This window comes from Trematosphaeria pertusa, assembly GCF_010094035.1.
Source record: "Trematosphaeria pertusa strain CBS 122368 unplaced genomic scaffold BU26scaffold_27, whole genome shotgun sequence".
Taxonomy (NCBI): domain Eukaryota; kingdom Fungi; phylum Ascomycota; class Dothideomycetes; order Pleosporales; family Trematosphaeriaceae; genus Trematosphaeria; species Trematosphaeria pertusa.
Genome location: NW_022987238.1, coordinates 430997 through 449758, shown reverse-complemented (window position 1 = coordinate 449758; position 18762 = coordinate 430997). Strand labels below are relative to the sequence as shown.

The 18762-nt window shown below is 55.8% G+C and overlaps 4 protein-coding genes across 4 annotated transcripts; 3 read left to right on the top strand and 1 right to left on the bottom strand.

Annotated features, from left to right (window-relative positions):
• Window positions 1-1069: 1069 nt before the first annotated feature.
• On the bottom strand, window positions 1070-5340 carry BU26DRAFT_497429 (glycosyltransferase family 22 protein). The gene is made up of 8 exons (XM_033826288.1): window positions 5102-5340; window positions 4370-5054; window positions 3528-4322; window positions 3223-3475; window positions 2832-3001; window positions 2343-2655; window positions 1491-2280; window positions 1070-1436 (listed from the first exon to the last, which is right to left on the bottom strand). The coding sequence occupies exons 1-8, from the start codon at window positions 5152-5154 to the stop codon at window positions 1181-1183; spliced, it is 3315 nt and encodes a 1104-aa protein (XP_033675885.1). The 5' UTR covers window positions 5155-5340; the 3' UTR covers window positions 1070-1180.
• Window positions 5341-5469: 129 nt separating this feature from the next.
• BU26DRAFT_525777 (NAF1-domain-containing protein) lies at window positions 5470-8275 on the top strand. Its single transcript, XM_033830585.1, has 2 exons — window positions 5470-5985; window positions 6034-8275. The coding sequence occupies exons 1-2, from the start codon at window positions 5571-5573 to the stop codon at window positions 7884-7886; spliced, it is 2268 nt and encodes a 755-aa protein (XP_033675884.1). The 5' UTR covers window positions 5470-5570; the 3' UTR covers window positions 7887-8275.
• Window positions 8276-9309: 1034 nt separating this feature from the next.
• Window positions 9310-16217, top strand: BU26DRAFT_441822 (PP2C-domain-containing protein; the record flags this gene model as incomplete). Its single annotated transcript, XM_033824479.1, has 4 exons — window positions 9310-9746; window positions 9796-10522; window positions 10673-15997; window positions 16050-16217. The coding sequence occupies 4 exons, from the start codon at window positions 9310-9312 to the stop codon at window positions 16215-16217; spliced, it is 6657 nt and encodes a 2218-aa protein (XP_033675883.1).
• A 1766-nt stretch (window positions 16218-17983) lies between these two features.
• On the top strand, window positions 17984-18761 carry BU26DRAFT_525773 (uncharacterized protein). Its single transcript, XM_033830584.1, has 2 exons — window positions 17984-18279; window positions 18352-18761. The coding sequence occupies exons 1-2, from the start codon at window positions 18178-18180 to the stop codon at window positions 18511-18513; spliced, it is 264 nt and encodes an 87-aa protein (XP_033675882.1). The 5' UTR covers window positions 17984-18177; the 3' UTR covers window positions 18514-18761.
• Window position 18762: the final 1 nt, after the last annotated feature.

Genomic DNA, 18762 nt, shown 5'->3' with positions numbered 1-18762 from the left:
CACAGCCCAGAGGGAGATGGGAGGACGGGCTGAGATCCTCTCTGGACCGTCATCGAACAAAAGCAGCTACAACTGTTAGCTGCAGCTTCACAGCAACGGCACTGCGCCGACGGGACGGCTCCACTAGCCCATCGACACCTAGACGTCCTCGGTTGCCACGAGGTGCCAACCCTTCAACCATCCGGCGACATTGGCGTGCGCGGTTTCAAGAAAAATAAACAATAAACAACAACACCAGTCACGCTCGCATTTTGCGCGCAAAGCATTGCTAATCACGACCTCTACGTCGATGCTGCGCACTGGATCACAGCACGACAGCATGACGGCGCATACCCGGCCACCCAAAAGCAACGTCCGCCGCCTCACCATTGCGAAAAAGGAACACCCCGCTCGCAAAGTACTATATCCCGAAAAGTATCGACGGGGACCAGGTGTTGAAAAGCCGTTGGCAAAGCAAAACTGCCGGCTGGCCATGCATTACCGTACCATTAGTCGCGCAGTAGCAAGGGCAGGGCCGGTTGTAATGGGTTTCCCTATTATCACGCCGCCGTCTCTTCGCCAACAGAGTTGTCACGCTCGGAGCATGCTGCGTACAGACACATGCAGCCCCGAATATGGAGTTTTATTTCCTTCGGCGGGTGAGATGCTCACGGACCAGCGCGAGCTACTGCACGACATGACCGATTCGACAGGCCATGAGTAAGTAGTCGCCGATCCCTCGACCTCGAGTATCTTTCCTCTCTGGGTAGTGAAACCTGAGGCTTCATGCGCAACTACCCAACGCCCGACAACCCAGCGAATACCGAATCCCGCTCGAGACGCGAGGTCGACGTCGCCGGAGATCCCAGATTAAAGTTTGCTGCAGCATGAAGAGCAATCTGCGCCGTCTAGTCCCCGACATCTATAGCACCCGGCCTCAACTGTATTGCCTGTGGCAGTCCCTTTCATCTCCACAAACCACACCGGTAGGCGGCGTACCGGCGGACCGCGCATGAGATCTTCTAGAAGGCAGGACCCTTATTCTAGGTCCCGCAAAATATACCACAGGGCTATAATAATAGAGCCTGCTACCTGGACTAGAAACTCTATTGCGGTACTATATGCCCCCTGACTATTATAAGGGCTGAGCTATCCAGATGCTGGACCAAGATTCATCGAACCTCCAAAATATGCTAAATGTCTAGTAAGGGTATGCGCGATACTCATCCTCTTTCGACAGATCCAAACCATTCGCGACCTGCTCCTCGTGCTTCTTATCCAGATACTCGAGAAGCACCTCCTGATACCGCTCCTTTCCCTTGTACTTGCTCACATCATCGCCCCAGCTCCGCACTGCACTCGCCAGTCGCCCAGGTACATACGGCTCTGCGCAGATGTCCGTAATAGGATGGAAGTATGTCCGGATGGTAAAGACGACACCACCAGAGCGCGGCAGCCTAGTATGAGTCAGCGACTTCCTAAGAGATGAAAAGGGGGTTAAAGGGACATACCGACGCAAACTCTGCCTCTCACTCCTAAACCAATGATTCTCAATCGCCTTGTTCTTCTCCGCCGTAAACCAGCCAATCCCCTCGCTATCCTCGCTCCCAATACTATTACTCCACGCCAAATTGTCATCCACCTGGATGAAGTAATTATTCCGCAACACCGGATTTCCCGGCTGCACGCGCCGGAAGAAATTCATCATACCCTTCTCCAGCTTCTCCTTGAACTGCGGCACGTCGCCGCTGGTGTGGATCTCGGACAGCGGCATCCCGAATTTGTCTTCTAGACGCCAGAAGCCCGCGAGGAGGATGGAGCCAGCCAGGAGATAGTACTGTCCGTCGGCCTTCTCGAACATGATGGCAAGATCGTCTTGTACGAAGCGCGCGGCCATCTGCATGGGGTCTTCCTTGAGCGGCCTCTCTACGATGTTAAAGCTCTCCCCCGTAACCACGTTATCCATACCAACCGCCGTCTTCCGATACAGACTCGGATACCGTTGCGGAAGATAGTCACAAAGCTCTTCGACCAGCTCGACCGCGCCGTCGAACGCCTCGGGCGCTGTGTAGCTGCACTTCTTCCCGCGCTCAATAATGCGCTGAGCCTTCAGGTCGTGGAACTTCATGTAGTGGTTGTCGAGCTCGATCCACTCGTCCCAGTGCATAGTGCGCAGGCCCATGGTTACGTTGTACTTGGGGCCGTAGCGGAAGGGGCGGTAGGGCAGCGGCTTGGTGTCTGTGACGGACCAGTCCGGGTAGGGGGCTGCAGCGGGGCGCTTGAAGTCTTGGGGAATCCATACTGGGTATTGTCAATAATCTGCGCAGGTATGGCGGGGGCTGCTGCCTTGGAGAGTGTGGTACCTCCTGGTTCCCGCGTTGGAGCCTTGAACGGGGAGCGCTTCTCTAGATCGGGCGTGCTAGGGCGCGAGACGGGGACTTTGCGGGAGCGCAGCCGGCGTGTAACTATCGATGCGACCCAGGCCAGTGTAGCAACGAGAAGCACGCCATATAGCAGGTGCTTAGGATCGATATCCGCATTCTTCAGCGTTGTATTGAGTTTCGCATGTGCAGCGTTGCAGCTATGTCGCACCCAATGCTTCGCGTCTTCCGCCTGCTGCTCAGCTCGCCGCCTGAGATCGGACATGATGTGTATAATTCGGATTGGGGATCGCAGCTCTGCCGTGGTGACGATAAACACAGTCTTTACCGCGCAGACCTATCATTAGGCGGGTGCAGAGAAGTACTTGAAGTGCGCAATCGCACGGAAGAAAAAGGGTTTGGACCGAGATTGGAGAGGAAGAAAGGAGAAATACGAATTGCCATTGTGCGTGTCCATACCTGTTTCTATACGAAGAGTCCCGATGCCGATATGCAGCCAGACGATGGCGATAACGTTCGCAATCCCGCTCTGTGTGGGGTTCGCGAACGCAAGCAAGCGTTGTCGTCAATCCCAAGCCCGGGATATGATTGCCGAAATAAGTTTAGCCTGTGTTTGCCATCTTCATCCCAACCCAGACGTCCTCTAAAAGTACACCGGTACATCGGTGTGTAATTCGATGCAGGCGTGTTAACCGCGCGACCAAACCCCCGAGGAATCCAGCCAGAGGAGCCGGAACGGGCCCCGAATTTGCAGTTTCGGGCCTATTTCGAAAGGGGAATATTGGTACGACGAAGTTGTCAGGTCACCGTCTGCTCATTGATCATGCATATGGCAATAACAGTTACGCTGGCGGCTGCTCACTTTTTCCGCTTTGGTCTCTGCGACGCAGAAGGCAGTATTCGCCCCACTTGCGCCGGAAGCGCGGCGGAATGAAGGGCCAATCCGGAACCCAGAGCAGACGGCCAAGCGTGGAAGTGCGGCCTGCGTCCAAGAAGGGCTTGCAGGTCATCTTTTCCCAGGTCTCTGTGTCGGAGATGTAGTTGGGTTCGAGGGAGGTGGATGGCACACTTGGGAGATGGGAGTCTACGAGGAATTTGCAATGCTCGAGGTCGATCTGTGGATGGGTTAGCGGTTGTGAAGGTAGGGTGTGCTTGAGCGAGACTTACATATTTCCCCGGATCCTCTTTGTTCTCATCATTCATTCCGGATGGCATCAGCCATGTGCCGGGGAAGAATCCGAACCCGACATTTGCCTCGCTGAATTCACCAGGAAGGAGGCCTGAGAATTCGCTTTTGATGAACTTGGCTCGTACCTGATCCGGAAGGAAGTAGGAAGACGGGAAGCGGTACCATTCCTTGCCCAGGCAGACATGGTCACCAGGCTTCGTAGCGCCCTCCTTATTCAGTGGCTTATATACACTGAGAGGTGCAGAGTAGGCTGTCATGACCCCGATCGTCCGGAGCGCACCCAGGTCGAAGGACCCGAGGACGAAGAGGCTGACTACCGCGAGCTTCAATTTTGGAGGTATCTTGCTGACAAGATCCCGCGGGTCCGCGGAACCGAAGTTTGCCAGCAACACGTGCAATGACATCGCCGCGTTTAAAGCCAAAGCAGGATATGCTGGGTACATAAACCTTTCCTCCTTGTGAGACTGAAGCGTGAAAATCCCGAGCCACAAGTAGAACGGACTGACGAAGACAACGCCGCGGAGGAGTGTCTGTTTAGAGATCGACTTTTGACGAATAACATGCTGAAACAGGAGTAATGGAAGAGCGGCCATAGCCAGGAAGAACCAGACGTTGAAGTTCAAGGCCAGATTACGGATGTAGAAGTGCCACGGCTCCACTCCGTAGATGTTAGGACCTTTGCTGCCGCCGCTGAAGACATTGTAGAGGACGATATTGAGCGGGACGCAAACGAGCTTCTTGTAGAAGAACGTATCGATACCCATCTGGACTACCTAAAAGAGATGAGCATGGCTATCGTGTGAGCATGGGGAAGGCATACCAAGAGAACCAACGACCTCACAGCCCCAGTGAGTAATCTCCAAAAGCCCTCATAGAGTTCGCCGGTGACGGTCGCCAGCAGAACTTCTTCTAGTACGAAAGGAACCACAAGAGCGCCGGCGAAGGGCCATCCAAGCAAAGCCCCAAGGGCGAACCAGAAGATGCCCTGGGCCGTTCTGATGCCGCCTCGCCAATCCATGAATGCAGAGAAGCCAAGCATAGTCGTGTACATGGTAAAGCTGGAAGGCAGATATGCCGCCGACGCGTGATACATACCCGGACTAAAGATCATGACCATGAGGAAGAATATAGCCACTCGCGGATTCATGGTCCTGGATATTGTGGAGTACAGTCGTGTCTCGCATAGGGAGCAGACGAGGGCTAGGACTAGGCGGAGGAAGTAGAATCCAGCCATATTGTTCCTGAGGAGGAGATGCCCCAGCCAGATGATTGCTGCGTGTACTCCAGTGTATGTCCAACTCCGAATCGCATACTCTGGGGAATACTCCCAGGTCTGCAGGCCGTATCCACGATTCAGGTAATGTGTGGGCTCCCAGTAATTGAACACTTCATCGCAGTCTTGTATAGGAGAGAACAATGCAGCGAGGATATTGGCAGCGAAGAATACATAGAACGCAACGATCGGCTCGAGTTGAGGAGGCTTTGGCTCTTGAGCAACCGGCTTCCTGCGGATCGTTAGTTCCAGAAGAACTGAGCACCAATTTGATCTTACCTGACAACTCTCTGTGATGATGGCTGAGCTACAGCACGCGATTTGGGTGGCATTTTGTGCGAGAGGAATGGATAAACGTGGAGTTTACTATCCAGCCATGAAATGAACAGGTGGAGAAATCCGCGACGACTTTGAAGTCTAGAGGTCTATGCTGAACATCTTCGAGGGAAAGAAGGAGAGATGCAGCTTCATCTCAGAGGGAAGGGACCGCGGGGAGCATCCATGCCGCTAGCTACGTCGAAGGTCGAGGTGGAGGACGTGAGTGAATGCCAAGGCATAGGGCTGAGGCTTGCTCGCCAAGGCGCTAAGCTGCAAGCTTCGAGCGTCGCATTATTGGAAAAGCGCCTTCCTCGACTTTCTCCTTGCAAGACGCACCACCAACTGCACCACTGGCGAGACTGGTGCAGGCTGCAGAAGACCTCACGCATATTATCAGCGCGTCACACAAGCTGCGAGGAGAGAGGATAACATGGCGGACATCACCGAGCCACCCGCCAAAAAGGCGCGGCTCGATGTCGACGCAGAGCATGGTGTTTCGAGTCTCGACGCGCCGAGCTCGCCGGTCGATGACCTGGACGACGACTTCTACGGCACGGCCACCGTTAGCCCCACGTCGGCTGGCGTACATACTGGGGAGACATCACATACTGCCGCCGCTGTAGCTCCTAAGCCAGCGAGCCAGTCGTCGCACATCCCTGGCCTCGGCCTCTGGGGCGCGCCGCCCGCTCCGCAGGCCTCTGCGCAGAATGTCCCGTTTCATCGCGGGAGCGACGAGGGACCCGAGGAGGGCGAACTCTCAGACTCAGACAGCTTCTACGGTGACGTTAAAGCCGTCGATGCCGTGACCACCAATACTCAAGGTGAAGTCAGGGCGCCACAGCAGAGTAAGCCAACTCAACCTGGCCATCACGTTGCATTCTTACTCTCGTCAGACGGTGGCGATGCCTCTGCTACCGCTACCCTCGATGTCGAGACCGCGCAGTCACCAAAGACCTTGGGAGCGTCCAGCCCAACCGCGTCCGCACCTGCGGATATCGTAGCCACGGCTCCAATCGCGGCTGAGAGCTCGGGACTTGCAGATGATGGCAAAGCCGAGTTCCTCCAGGCCGCTGAAGCGAACAAGAAAAACGCGGATGCAGAGTGGCAGCTGGATTCTGAGCAGTCGGATTCAGATTCGTCTTCCGATTCGTCCAGCGACGACTCTAGCTCGGACGATGAGGAAGCATCGGAAGATGGCGAGCTGCTCGACCCCGAGGAAATGGTGCGCCGGTTGATGGCAGAAGACAAAGACGACTCGGGCCCTTCTACGAAAGCGAAAGTCCGAACACACAACGAGGTCGCCGAGGAGTACAAAAAGCCTAACATAGAGGTCAAGGAAGACACAAAGATCACGGAGCTTGGGAAGGTTGAGTCGATTGTCGACAATCTGGTCGTGATCAAGGCCAATACATCTGGAGACTACCAAGTCCTGGAATCCGGCTCTGCGCTGTGCCTGGAAAACCGCACGGTTATAGGCCAGGTTTCCGAAACCATTGGCCGTGTCCAAGAGCCACGCTACTCAGTAGGTTTTGCTGATCCGGCAGAGATTACGACCTTAGGTATCGCCAAAGATACGCCCGTCTACTACGTCAACGAGCATTCGACGTTTGTCTTTACTGAGCCCTTGAAGGCACAAAAATACACAGATGCATCTAACCTACACGATGAAGAGACCGGCGAGCCAGAGTTTTCCGACGACGAGAAGGAGGCGGAGTACAAGAGGCAGCAGAAGGAGATGAAGAAAGCCAGGAACCAAACTAACTACGAGCCTCGTGAGAGTGGTCGACCTTCGATGCACCCCGATGCACACCCGCCTGCTATGCCGACCTACTATCAGGGTGGTGCTCTCAATTATAGCGACGACGATGACGAAGATCTCGGAATGTACAAACCGCTTACTCGCCCAGAGCATTTCGAGAACGTGGTCGGTGCAGGTGCTCCGATCGAAGATCGCAGCCATGTGCGAAGGGGCATGATGCGTGGGGGCAGAGGGGGCAGAGGAGGCTGGATAGACCGCGGCAGGGGATTCCGTGGCAGAGGTGGAAGAGGTGGACGAGGCGGCATGGGTGGAAACGGGTTTCGGGATGATAGGAGCGGTGACTTCTATAAGCAGCCTCACGCTCCCGCAAGGCATCAAGAGCAGAACCGGCCGAGAAACGGTCCACCCCAAGATCACCGTAACAGGTCTGCAGCATCCGCATCTCCAGCCCGTCAAGACCACGGACGCCCTCCACCCCAGCACTCTCCCCCGCGTGGCAAAAACAAGCGCAAGCGGAATCGCCATACTTCGCCACAGCAGCCAACGCAAACGCCGGCAGCTGCAAATGCGAACGCATACGCAAGCAACAATGCTCAGAGTAGCGCAGGGTATTCAGCTCCGTACTCAGCACCAGCGCCGCCCACATATACCCAAGCGCCTGTAAATCCACCGGCATTCCCGCCTACTGCCTACGTCAATCCTGCCTTTTACCCACAGCAGGCTCAAGCACCAGCACCAGCACAGAATCCGCAGCAGCAGCAGCTGGCGATGGCCCAGTGGCTTCAAATGGCGGCAGCAGCCATGCAAACTCAGAACCAGCCGCAACAGCAGCCCCAACCACAGCCTCAGGCCCAGTATGCGTATCCGTACCCATATCAGCAGAACGCAGGTCCGAGTGCTACCAATGCACAGCAGAACAATGGTCAGGCTGCGAACCTGTCATTGCAGGATATTATGCGAGCACTGGGCCGTGGCTCAGGCGCTTGAGGAGAACTTTCTTACTCTGTATCTTAATCCGAGTTGTTTACGAGGTTTCGGGAGCACAGCGTTCGATATCTTACACAGGGGAATATTTCTCCCTGTACCTGGGGACCTCGTTTCCCTGCCTCTTCTTCCTGCCTTCAGTATTGGATGATGTTCGACGCCAAGTCGGCGCTGAGCCGAAGCTGCGTGTCACCACACCTAAGCTATTTTTGCTTGGATGTGTGGAGCGTTAGATGTCCGGGATTCAACAGATGTACTACCTCGTGTATTCGTATGTGTCCTTGCCAGGGACGGAAAGTACGAACAGCTGTCCAGCCGCGTGCGGTACTTATGACTAGATATCCGAATCGGCAAGAATGAAGATGCAAACCGCTCATGCTCATGGTATCGTGGTATGTGAGTGGCTGATTCTAATGCTCAAACACTTGTCCTCGGCAGATTTGGAAGTGCGAGTAATGGCCGCAGCAACGCAGCCTTCATACCATGGGAATCACGGTTCCAGACTCGTCAAGATGGTCAGCAGCGGGCTTCAACTGGACTTGGCTGTGGCCTGTTTCGGCGCTGCAGCAGCACGCAAAACACGCCGCCTCCTGCGCTGCGACTTGCTATCAACAGAGGACGGGAAACGCGACCAACAGGCACCCTAGACGCAAAGTGCACGAGAATATGCACTCCAGAGAGCAGGCCCGCCGCAGCACACATGTTGGAGATGGGTTCTCTGGATGACGGGTCAGGGGGTCGAGAGAGAATGATGGAATACAGGCTTTCTTTTTCCCCCAAGTGTCGTCATCTGGCTTGCTCGGGGATGGATAAATGGATGGAAGGGTGGAGCTTGGGCGGGCCAGCCAGCGGGAGCGCCACGCGCCATTGTGGCTTCGAGCGGGGATGGCGATGGCGCGCCCTCAAAGCTGGTGGATAGAGGCGGCCGGCGGCCACAGAAGAGGGCCGTGGAGTGATGAAGGCGCCGTGACTGACGCAGCTGCTTCCGGCAGCAATCGGTGGATGAGTGACGCTCGGCGGGCAGCGTCAGAGACAATCGCGGGCCTTTCTTCTGTCGTGCTGTTCTAGGCTTCAAGCCGAGCGTGGCTGCTGGGGGCGGGCCCGGCGTGCGAGCTAGTGGCGGGATCAGGCCCGGATGCTCACTCCTTCGTGGTGGAGCCGTCTTCAACTCCTCATCCACGAACACCACCCCCTCCGCATCCCTACTGCCTGCCCGCGACCGCCGTGCACGCGTGCTGTGCATCTGCCCGCTGAACGCGCCCGCCCGCCGCGCCGCCCATGTGCACCCGCCCGCCGGCCCAGCCTCGATGAAGCAGCCGTCCTAGCCCTCTCCTGCGGCAGCAGCCCTCGAAACCCGCCCGCCGTCCGCGCCCGCAACAGTCTCCCGCGGCGCATCGCGACCCCGCAGCGCAGTCGCTGAGTGACAATGGCGAGGAATGAGAACGTCGGCCGCCATGGATCCACCGAGAGCTCCGCGAGCTGGCGGTCCGTCCGGTCCAATGACACCGTGCGGCCTTTTGGGCGAGCTTCTCGCGGCACGCCCGTGACGGTGCAGACCCCCAAGGACCACAACAACCACCAGTATGTAGCCTCTCGGACGCTTTGGTGCATTTGCCTCGTCGCACATTGGACGACTTCTCTGGGTGGTGGCCGAGCGGCGCGCGCTGTGCGCCTCGAGAGCTGCGCCGAAGCCCGCTCAGCTCTCTATGTGGTGGTGTCGCAGAGCTCCGACGAAGCTTGCCCGCCAATGACCCACAACGCTGCCGCCCCTGCTGCTGATTCCCAGACAATGTTTCTTCCGTCGTCTCGGTCTGCGGTTCAAGACGACGTAAAACGCGGGCCTAGACAATGCGCCAGCCTCGCGTCTACGCCGGTCTCACCGCGAGAGATGCATCCGCTCCCTGTGCTTGAGTCAGCTAACGTCGCCGTGTAGGATTGAAAAGGAGTCGGAGATCTCTCCCGGCACTCTCCCGCCAGCTCCTCCGCCAAAAGACCCCGGCCACAAACCCCGGAAAAATTCCGGCTGGGACGGTTCGCAGACGAACGACTTCAGGGACTATCGGAAACAGCTGGCTGTGCTCGAGACTTCTGGGGGCAGAATACCGTCGATATCGCGCAATCCTCCGACCGCCACTTCGCCGATAACGCCGTGGGCCGCCTCGGGGACCAATGGTTCTTCGATGGCCGCCAGCGTATGGGGCAGTTTCTTCAACGACTCCAATGAGGACATTGCGCAACTATCACCCGGACTCGGGCGTCCCGGAAGCGGCAACGATGCCATGGGATATCCGGGAGACGACCGGCGGCCATCAGTCGCAAGCGCAACCACCGTTAGCAGCACTGGCTCCAAGTCCAGCGTCAGTAGAGGAGGATTCCACAAGAGACTGCAAAACGTCTTTGGCGAGGAGTTCCCCGCAGATTCACGTCAGGGCTCCGATACCAGCTTGACGACTCCGTATGCGGCGGCGGCGGCGGAGACTCAGTCATTGCGCGGGGCGGGAAACCGAAATCGCACCAATTCGGTCAACAATACGTTAGGCAGTAGCCTCAACAGCAGGCCCGGGTCACCTATTGGATCGCGGCCCCGCACGCCTCTTCCCTCCTCAGAGGTAACGCCATGGGAGTTCCAGGATTTCAAGGTGAGTGTAGAGCGCGTCATGGGAAGGAGTGGGGGACCCTGTGTGGGGAAAGAGCGTCTTCTTGCTCATCCACCGCCCTTTCTTCACTGCACTTGAATTGGCGGCACCTGCGTCCGCGACGCGAGAACGGTAACTGACATTCACCAACAGGAAATACCTTTCCAAGGTGAAAATGGCCGACCGTCTTCCGAGCAGCATTCGAACAAGTCGGGCAAGAGCTCGCATCACCACCACAAACTGAAGCTGCCCGGCCATCGGCATAATCGCAGCAAAGAGGACAACAAACCACTCGAAGGTCGCGCCGAAATCAGCCAGCCCTATCCGTTACGTCCAGTTACAAGTCGAGAGGATTCTTCATACAGTATCCGTCGAGACCAGCAGTATCCTTCCGCGCTAAGTTCTGCTTTTGGCTCGAAGTCCACCCTTGTTCCTCGCCCATCGAGCCCGACCCCGAGCGCATTCAGCGAGATGTCTCGGGACCCTTCGACGCAGAGATCACCCAGTACCACCAAGGGCCCAGGCGGACTTTTTGCCCGCTTGAAGAATAGAAGGGACAAGACCGACCGCTCTACGCCGGATGCTTTGAGCAATCTCCCACCTTCCACCGTCTCCTTACAGCCATCTATCAAGTCGGCTAAGCTTCCTCGAGGAGAACCTTCTCCTGGTACTTTTGGTTCTAAGAAGAAGGGTGGAGCGGATGGAACCAAGGACAAGTCATCCAAAGAGGGCAAAAGAGAGCATGGACGGGGACTCCTCAAGGGCTCCAAGCGCGCCGCCGCTTACGAGGAGCCACGTCGAAAGGATCCGAACGAAGTGGGTGTTGGCTTGCACGGGGATGAAGCACTCTTCAGTCTCGACACGGATTTGGAACATATGGAGGGTATAGTCAACCCGCTGCATCCACCCATGACCCCGCCTACGGGCGATATACCTACCACCACTTGGGGCCCTGAAGAGCGGAGGACGGACTCAAAAGATGACGGCGCCATGTGGGACGCTCCTGATTCCTGGGCTGTGAAGCCGCTTGGGGACGAGGGGGGCGTACCTCAACATGGGGAATACGAGGATAGCGGTGTCACTCCCAAGGAGGACGATAATCGGACATATTGCGTCCGTATTTTCCGGGTCGACTCTACTTTCGCGACGCTATCTGCGACACTTAACACCAGTGTCTCTGAGATCATCCAAATCCTAGGAAAGAAAACTCTGCTACAAGATGATCTCGACAACTACCACATTGTGATGCGAAAGCACGATACCTCGCGGCAACTCGACACTCTCGAACGCCCCCTGCTCATACAGAAGCGACTGCTGGAACAAGCTGGTTACACGGATGCTGATCGGCTCGAAGAAGTCGGACGAGAAGACAACAGTTATCTCTGCAGGTTCACGTTCATCCCGGCCAAGATGAGCGGATATTCCAGCCTAGAGAAAGATCCGGGCTTCAGCAAGATGCAGAAATTCAGTCATATTGACCTCCAGGGCCGGAATCTCATCACCATACCCATCACCTTGTACCAGAAAGCGACCGAGATCATATCTCTCAATCTTTCGCGCAACCTGTCCCTCGCCGTACCTAAGGATTTCATACAAGCCTGCACTAATCTCAGGGAGATCAAGTATACGAGTAATGAGGCGCGGCGGCTACCTCCCAGTCTCAGCCTGGCAAGCCGCTTGACTATGCTGGATATATCGAACAATCGATTGCAAGAGTTGGATCATGCTCAATTGCATAAGCTGCAAAGCTTGCAAGGGCTCCGGCTTTCCAACAACAGATTAACCCAGTTACCCCCGTATTTCGGCCAGTACCGCGCCCTCAGGAGCCTCAATCTGAGCTCCAACTCACTCAGCGAGTTTCCCGACTTCTTGTGCGAAGTGCGGACCCTCGTGGATCTTGACATCAGCTTCAACTCGATTACCAGCCTCCCCAAAATAGGGCAGCTCACCTGTCTGGAACGCCTCTGGGCTACAAATAACAAGCTCAAGGGTAGTTTTCCGCCAACGCTCAGCAACCTTGTCAACCTCCGCGAGATCGACGTGCGGTTCAACGCACTCAACAGCATGGACGTCATGTCTCAGCTACCGCGACTGGAGTATTTGATGATTGGTCACAATTCGATATCCGCGTTTGAAGGTGCCTTCCCGAAGATTAGGGTACTCCACATGAACCACAATCCAGTCACGCGGTTTGGCGTCAGTCAATCGACACCATCTTTGTCCGTGCTCAACCTTGCTTCCGCGAAGCTCGCCCAACTGCCCGAAGATCTGTTCCCCAGGCTCACTGGACTCACTAAACTCATCCTGGACAAGAATCACTTCACTTCACTTTCGAGCAACATTGGGAAGCTAATTCGATTAGAGCATTTGAGCGTCGCGCGGAACTCCTTAGACGTACTCCCAGCCCAGATTGGCGGACTCGCGGAGCTTCGTTATTTGGATGTACGCGAAAATAACTTGGGCCAGCTGCCTCCGGAACTCTGGTACGCTCGACGGCTGGAGACACTCAACGTCTCATCCAACGTCCTAGACGGCTTCCCAAAGCCGAGCGCACCCCCGCCAGCAGCTGTCAATGGAGAAGTTTCCAATTTGGATGGCGCAACCCCAATGTCGACGCCAGGCCTTGGATCGAGCCCCAGTTACGAAGAGCTTGGGAAGCTGGAGGACTTTGCCAATCGACGACCGAGCCAGGCTTCGGCTGGTTACCTGGGTGCAGGCACTTCTCCAGCGTCGACCCAACGCAAAGGTTCCATGGCGTCATATGGTTCCGCAAGTACAGCGACCACTGCAAGGAAACAGTCGGTAACCTCGCGGACGCCGACGGAAGGCGCTCCCACCCCAGTTTCACGCAAGGACTCAAGTCTTTCCAATAGAATGGTGACAACCTTCGCGGGATCTTTACGGCATCTATTTCTTGCCGACAACCGCCTTACGGACGATGTTTTCGATGAGCTCTGTTTGCTCCCAGAGCTGAGAATCGTGAATCTAGCCTACAATCTCATCTACGACATCCCGCCGCGTACAATAAGGAGATGGCAACATCTCGCTGAGCTTTACCTTTCGGGCAACGACTTGACATCCCTGCCTGCGGAAGACCTGGAGGAAGTGAGCTCGCTCAAGGTCCTGCATATCAACAGCAATAAGTTCCAGGTCCTTCCCGCAGAACTAGGAAAGGTAGCGAAGCTCGCCATCCTTGACGTTGCCAGCAACTCTCTGAAGTACAATGTTTCGAATTGGCCCTATGACTGGAATTGGAACTGGAATCACAATCTGAAGTATCTCAATTTGTCCGGTAACAAACGCTTGGAGATCAAACCTAGCGGGCCATATAGCAACAGCGGCGCCGCCATGCGCGAAGGACGAGACCTAACCGACTTCACCTCACTTGGTAACTTGCGGGTACTCGGTTTGATGGATGTGACTATGATGGTTCCGTCTGTCCCCGAGCAGTCCGAAGACAGGCGTGTGCGAACCTCCGGTTCTGCTGTTGGCACGATGGCGTACGGTATGGCGGACAGTTTGGGTCGGAATGAACACATCTCGACGATGGATATGGTCATTCCCCGCTTCCGAAGTCACGACGACGAACAGATTCTAGGTCTTTTCGATGGTCAGCCTCTTGCTGGCGGCGGCTCCAAGATTGCCAAGTACCTCTACGACAACTTCAAGAACCGGTTTTCAGAAGAGCTAGAACGTTTGCGCCCTCAAGAGTCCCCAGTCGATGCACTGCGACGTACATATCTCGGTCTCAACAAGGAGCTGGCGCTCGCCGCAACCCAAACCATGGACAAGCTCAGCCCAGGTCCAACTAGGCAATCAGGCAACGCTGTTCCCGACCTCGCCGACGACGACCTGACTTCTGGAAGTGTCGCCACCGTCATGTATCTCAAAGAGATGGAGCTTTACATTTCTAATGTTGGTGACGCTCAAGCGCTTCTCATCCGATCAGAAGGCGGCCACAAGGTACTCACTCGGAAGCACGACCCTGCCGAACCCGGCGAGCGAATCAGGATACGTGAAGCCGGTGGCTTCGTTTCCCGTCAAGGCAAGCTGAACGATGTTCTAGAAGTATCACGAGCATTTGGCTATGTGCAGATGTCTCCATCCGTCATCGCCTCACCTCATATCCTGAACCTCACTCTTGGCGAAACCGACGAAATGATCCTCATGGCATCGCGGGAGCTATGGGAGTACCTCACTCCAGACTTCGCTGTCGATGTGGCGCGGTCGGAGCGTAACGACCTCATGCGCGCCGCACAGAAGCTTCGGGATCTTGCAATCGCTTTCGGTGCGACAAACAAGATCATGGTCATGCTTCTTGGAGTAAGCGACCTAAAGAGTAAGCAGCGAGCCCGATTCCGAACGCACAGCATGTCCATGGGACCTTCCGGATCACCCGACGACTTCTTCCTGCGACCGAGGGGCAAGCGTGCTCGAAATCTACCCAACGATTCTAAGCTTGCTCGTCTCGACAATGAAGTGGACGCACCGACTGGAGAAGTCAGCTTGGTCTTCACCGATATCAAGAGCTCCACCCTGCTCTGGGAGACCTATCCCATTGCGATGAGATCTGCTATTAGAATGCATAACGAGCTCATGCGGCGTCAGTTGCGAATCATCGGCGGTTATGAGGTCAAGACAGAAGGTGATGCGTTTATGGTGGCATTCCCTACCGTCACGTCAGCCTTGCTTTGGTGCTTCACGATCCAAAGCCAGCTGCTCGAAGTTCCATGGCCACAGGAGATTCTCAACAGCGTGAATGGGCAAGAAGTCGTTGATCCCGATGGCAACGTCATTTTCCGTGGTCTATCGGTCCGCATGGGCATTCATTGGGGTACACCGGTGTGCGAGGTCGACCCCGTCACGAAGCGTATGGACTACTTTGGTCCCATGGTCAATCGAGCCTCTCGTATCTCCTCTGTCGCCGATGGAGGACAAATAACAGTCTCTTCGGACTTCATCGCCGAGATCCAACGGCTTCTGGAGACGCACATTGAAGGCGACCGGAGCAACTCTACAGGCTCGGAGGAAGCGTTTAACGACGACCAGACGACCCAAAACATCAGACAAGAGCTGCGATCTCTCAGCAGCCAGGGCTTTGAAGTGAAAGACCTGGGTGAGCGCCGCCTCAAGGGTCTTGAAAATCCGGAATACATCTACCTGATGTACCCTCATTCTTTGGCTAGCCGCCTTGCCATCCAACGGCAGCTCGAACAGAAGGCGCAATCGCCGGCTAACGCACAACAAGCTGGGCAGAAGATGCCGGACAGTCAGCTCACAATCGACACTGACAACGTCTGGGATCTCTGGAACGTCAGTCTACGTCTGGAGATGCTGTGCAGCACTCTCGAGAATCCTGGCTCTGCGGAGCTGAAGCCTCCGGAGACTGCGCTGCTGGAGCGAATGAAGAGCAGGGGTGGCGAAATCACGGATCGATTCTTGATCAATTTCGTCGAGCACCAGATCTCGCGAATCGAGGTAAGTCTTCCGTAAGCAGCAGGGTCGCATCGTGTGCTAACCCACCCAACAGACGTGCGCAACTACCTTGGCCCTCCGGCACATGGTCCGCCCCTTCGGACAATATCCGCTGCTCGAGCAAGCGTGCCCCATGGCTGACATCCTTAGCGAGCTTCAATCGCAGCTATCCGAGTTGCAGCAGTACAGAGATGAGGCGTCCTCTCAATTCGCGTCCGCTTGAGCAACAACAGCCCATACCTCTCGACCAACTTACTTAATCCCGTCGCGCATACGCCCGGCCGGTTTCTACGACGTCTACGACACCATATTTACTACTCCGACCTAATACCCGCCGCCCTTACCCAACATTGAGGGGTCCGGTCAAGCCCCCTTATATCGCGATGTTCATACTGGCCGGCGATCACACAGCACTTGTATCATCACTGCCCCGGCGGCCGATTGGATATTCCTTTTCAACGTGGTTATGACATACCTACGGACCAGGCATACACGGTGCCCTGGCGTCTTTGGAGCTCGCTCACCACACATTGGTTTATGTTACCTTCTTTCTGCTTATCTTTATGGGAGGGATGCACTTCGACGCCGGAACGGCTTTCTCTCGGGTTTTGGGCTTGAAAGAGGGGCAAGGGATGGAATTTAGCGGACATATATCGATTTTGCGGGTAGCGCGCGTTTCTGTTTTCCCTGCCTGGGCTCGATGGGATGAGTTCTTTTGGAGCAACGGGTGGTTATGCTGATGTTGATCTGTGCCATTGCGCTAAAGGGAGGAAGAACGTGTGGATAGGCCTTGTATTGTTGTTCCGCCGTGTGCATTGAGCACGAATCTCTCATGCTTCCGTGTTCCTGTTCTCGTTTGATGGTCGGTAAGTGAGTGATAAGGTGGCGCTCCTACGCCGCAATGCCCAGTCACTCACCCTTACAGTCAACCCTCCCTTGTTGCTCACCGTTCTCCTGACTCCACAGCACTTATAAAGCTTCCTCAGCGAGAATTGCACTCTTGTTTTATCGCTCACGCATTTTCCACGCTCCTACTGCATGCACTCAATTCGCTGAGCCCTATTAAGTATCTCAAGCCTTTCCGACCGAACAACACACACAGCGTACAAACCGCCATCCACGCTTTTCTTTTCACGGCTTGCACAAATACGCAGAGCGAGCGATTCGCCCACACAGACTCGCTCGCTCGCTCCCTAGCCGCACCCCGCCCAGCATACATACTCTCCTTCCTTCCTTGCCGGCCGGTCTGTATCGCCCAGCCCAACCAGTGGGTCAGTCCTCGAGACCAAGCCAACCAAAACCAAACCCGCAAGAATCCAGAAGCGACTTTCATAGAAAAGCGATGGCGCTGGCTAGGAGGAGGCCGAACCCGAAGTCGCTTCGCGTGCCGTATTGTTGGTGGCGCTTTTGGTGCTGGTGCTGGAGGCGGAAGGAGGAGAAAGAGGTTGGGGGAATTGTGACGAGGAGGTATGAGGATATGGTGGCGAGGCCGGTGGGGATTGAGGGGAATGGGAATGGGATGAGTTTTGGTGTTGTTCCGGGGACGGTGGAGGTGCTAGGGCTTAGTGAGGAGGAGAGAGGGGGTTTTGGTGGGAAGGGGAGGAGGGGCGAGAGGGAGAGGTGGATGGAGATTTTGACTTTGGCGCAGTGAGGACGGATGAGGGGGAGGGTAGAGGGGTGCTGTGAATGAGGGATTGGGCTGAGTGATATCTATTGGATTGCATGTACATACCTGGTTTTGGTACCCGCAGGTTTTTCATATATCGGGTTCTATTGCATGACCCTGTGAAGTGTTAACCGGAGCTATGGATATATCTCCTAGACTAGGTGCTCCGCGCGAGCTTCACAGTCATCGAAAGATGAGTCTTCAGTACGACCTGGCTTAGCCGCCACGCGTCCTATCCACACGGGTCGCTTCCCCCTCCATCCACAGATCGCCGAGGCTGCACACAAAGCCAGCAAAATAACCAAGAGACGACATCGGAATGGCCTTGCTATCCGATAGGCCCAGAAGCAGCCACCTTCCTGCACAGCCCCAGCCTGAAACATAAAACCCGCGGTTCCCCCGCTACAAGGCTCAGTCCGTTGTATCCATTCCGCATCTGCATTCCGCTCTCTGCACCTCGTGTATCCGCTCTCTCGGGGACAAACAGCACGAAGACTATCGAACAATGTCGTCCGAAATGTGGCCCATGATAGCTGGCATCGGCGCCTCTGTCGCCGCAGCAGGCACAGTCGGCCAGATGATCGTCGCGGCCATGCAGTACGGCAACTCGGAGGAAGCCGTATGTAGTCTCTCCTCCCTCGATCATCTCTCTCTCTCTCTCTCTCTCTCCTCGAACTAACCATATAGAAAGGATCGAAGAGCAGGCGAGCTCCTCCGTCGTGTAGAGGCGTTGGAGCAGAAGCTCCAGCAGCATCGGTGCGAGGCTGAGCTCGGTGAGCTGAACGACGCACGGAGTAGAGGTATCCGGGCACTGGCCGAGAAGACGGTAGAGCTCAAGGAGAAAATTGGATAGAAGACCGCCAGACCGGTCAGCATGAGGTCGCCACGGGCTGACTATGGCGCCTCCGTGATACCGCGATGCAAAGTTTCGGGCGGGGGGTTCCCTTTATTCACCATCATGGCCTTTTCAATGCCTCCTTTGCTCGTGCTTTGCGCACGCTTCCATCGACTAGTTCCCGATCACAAATAAAGAAAGTCTAGAACGGTAGTATTAGTCACACCTCATACCACCCAACGAGCGTCCCATATAAGCACTTCACTT

Excerpts from the sequence above, each read along its gene's own strand:
- BU26DRAFT_525773 (XM_033830584.1), top strand. The coding sequence starts at position 18,178 with ATGTGGCCCATGATAGCTGGCATCGGCGCCTCTGTCGCCGCAGCAGGC. Across the intron at positions 18,280-18,351 it reads ACGGCAACTCGGAGGAAGCC|GATCGAAGAGCAGGCGAGCT; the intron begins GTATGTAGTCTC and ends CCATATAGAAAG.
- BU26DRAFT_525777 (XM_033830585.1), top strand. The coding sequence starts at position 5,571 with ATGGCGGACATCACCGAGCCACCCGCCAAAAAGGCGCGGCTCGATGTC. Across the intron at positions 5,986-6,033 it reads AGTCAGGGCGCCACAGCAGA|ACGGTGGCGATGCCTCTGCT; the intron begins GTAAGCCAACTC and ends TACTCTCGTCAG.
- BU26DRAFT_497429 (XM_033826288.1), bottom strand. The coding sequence starts at position 5,154 with ATGCCACCCAAATCGCGTGCTGTAGCTCAGCCATCATCACAGAGAGTT. Across the intron at positions 5,055-5,101 it reads TCATCACAGAGAGTTGTCAG|GAAGCCGGTTGCTCAAGAGC; the intron begins GTAAGATCAAAT and ends AACGATCCGCAG. Across the intron at positions 2,656-2,831 it reads TATCGGCATCGGGACTCTTC|CTGCGATCCCCAATCCGAAT; the intron begins GTATAGAAACAG and ends ACCACGGCAGAG.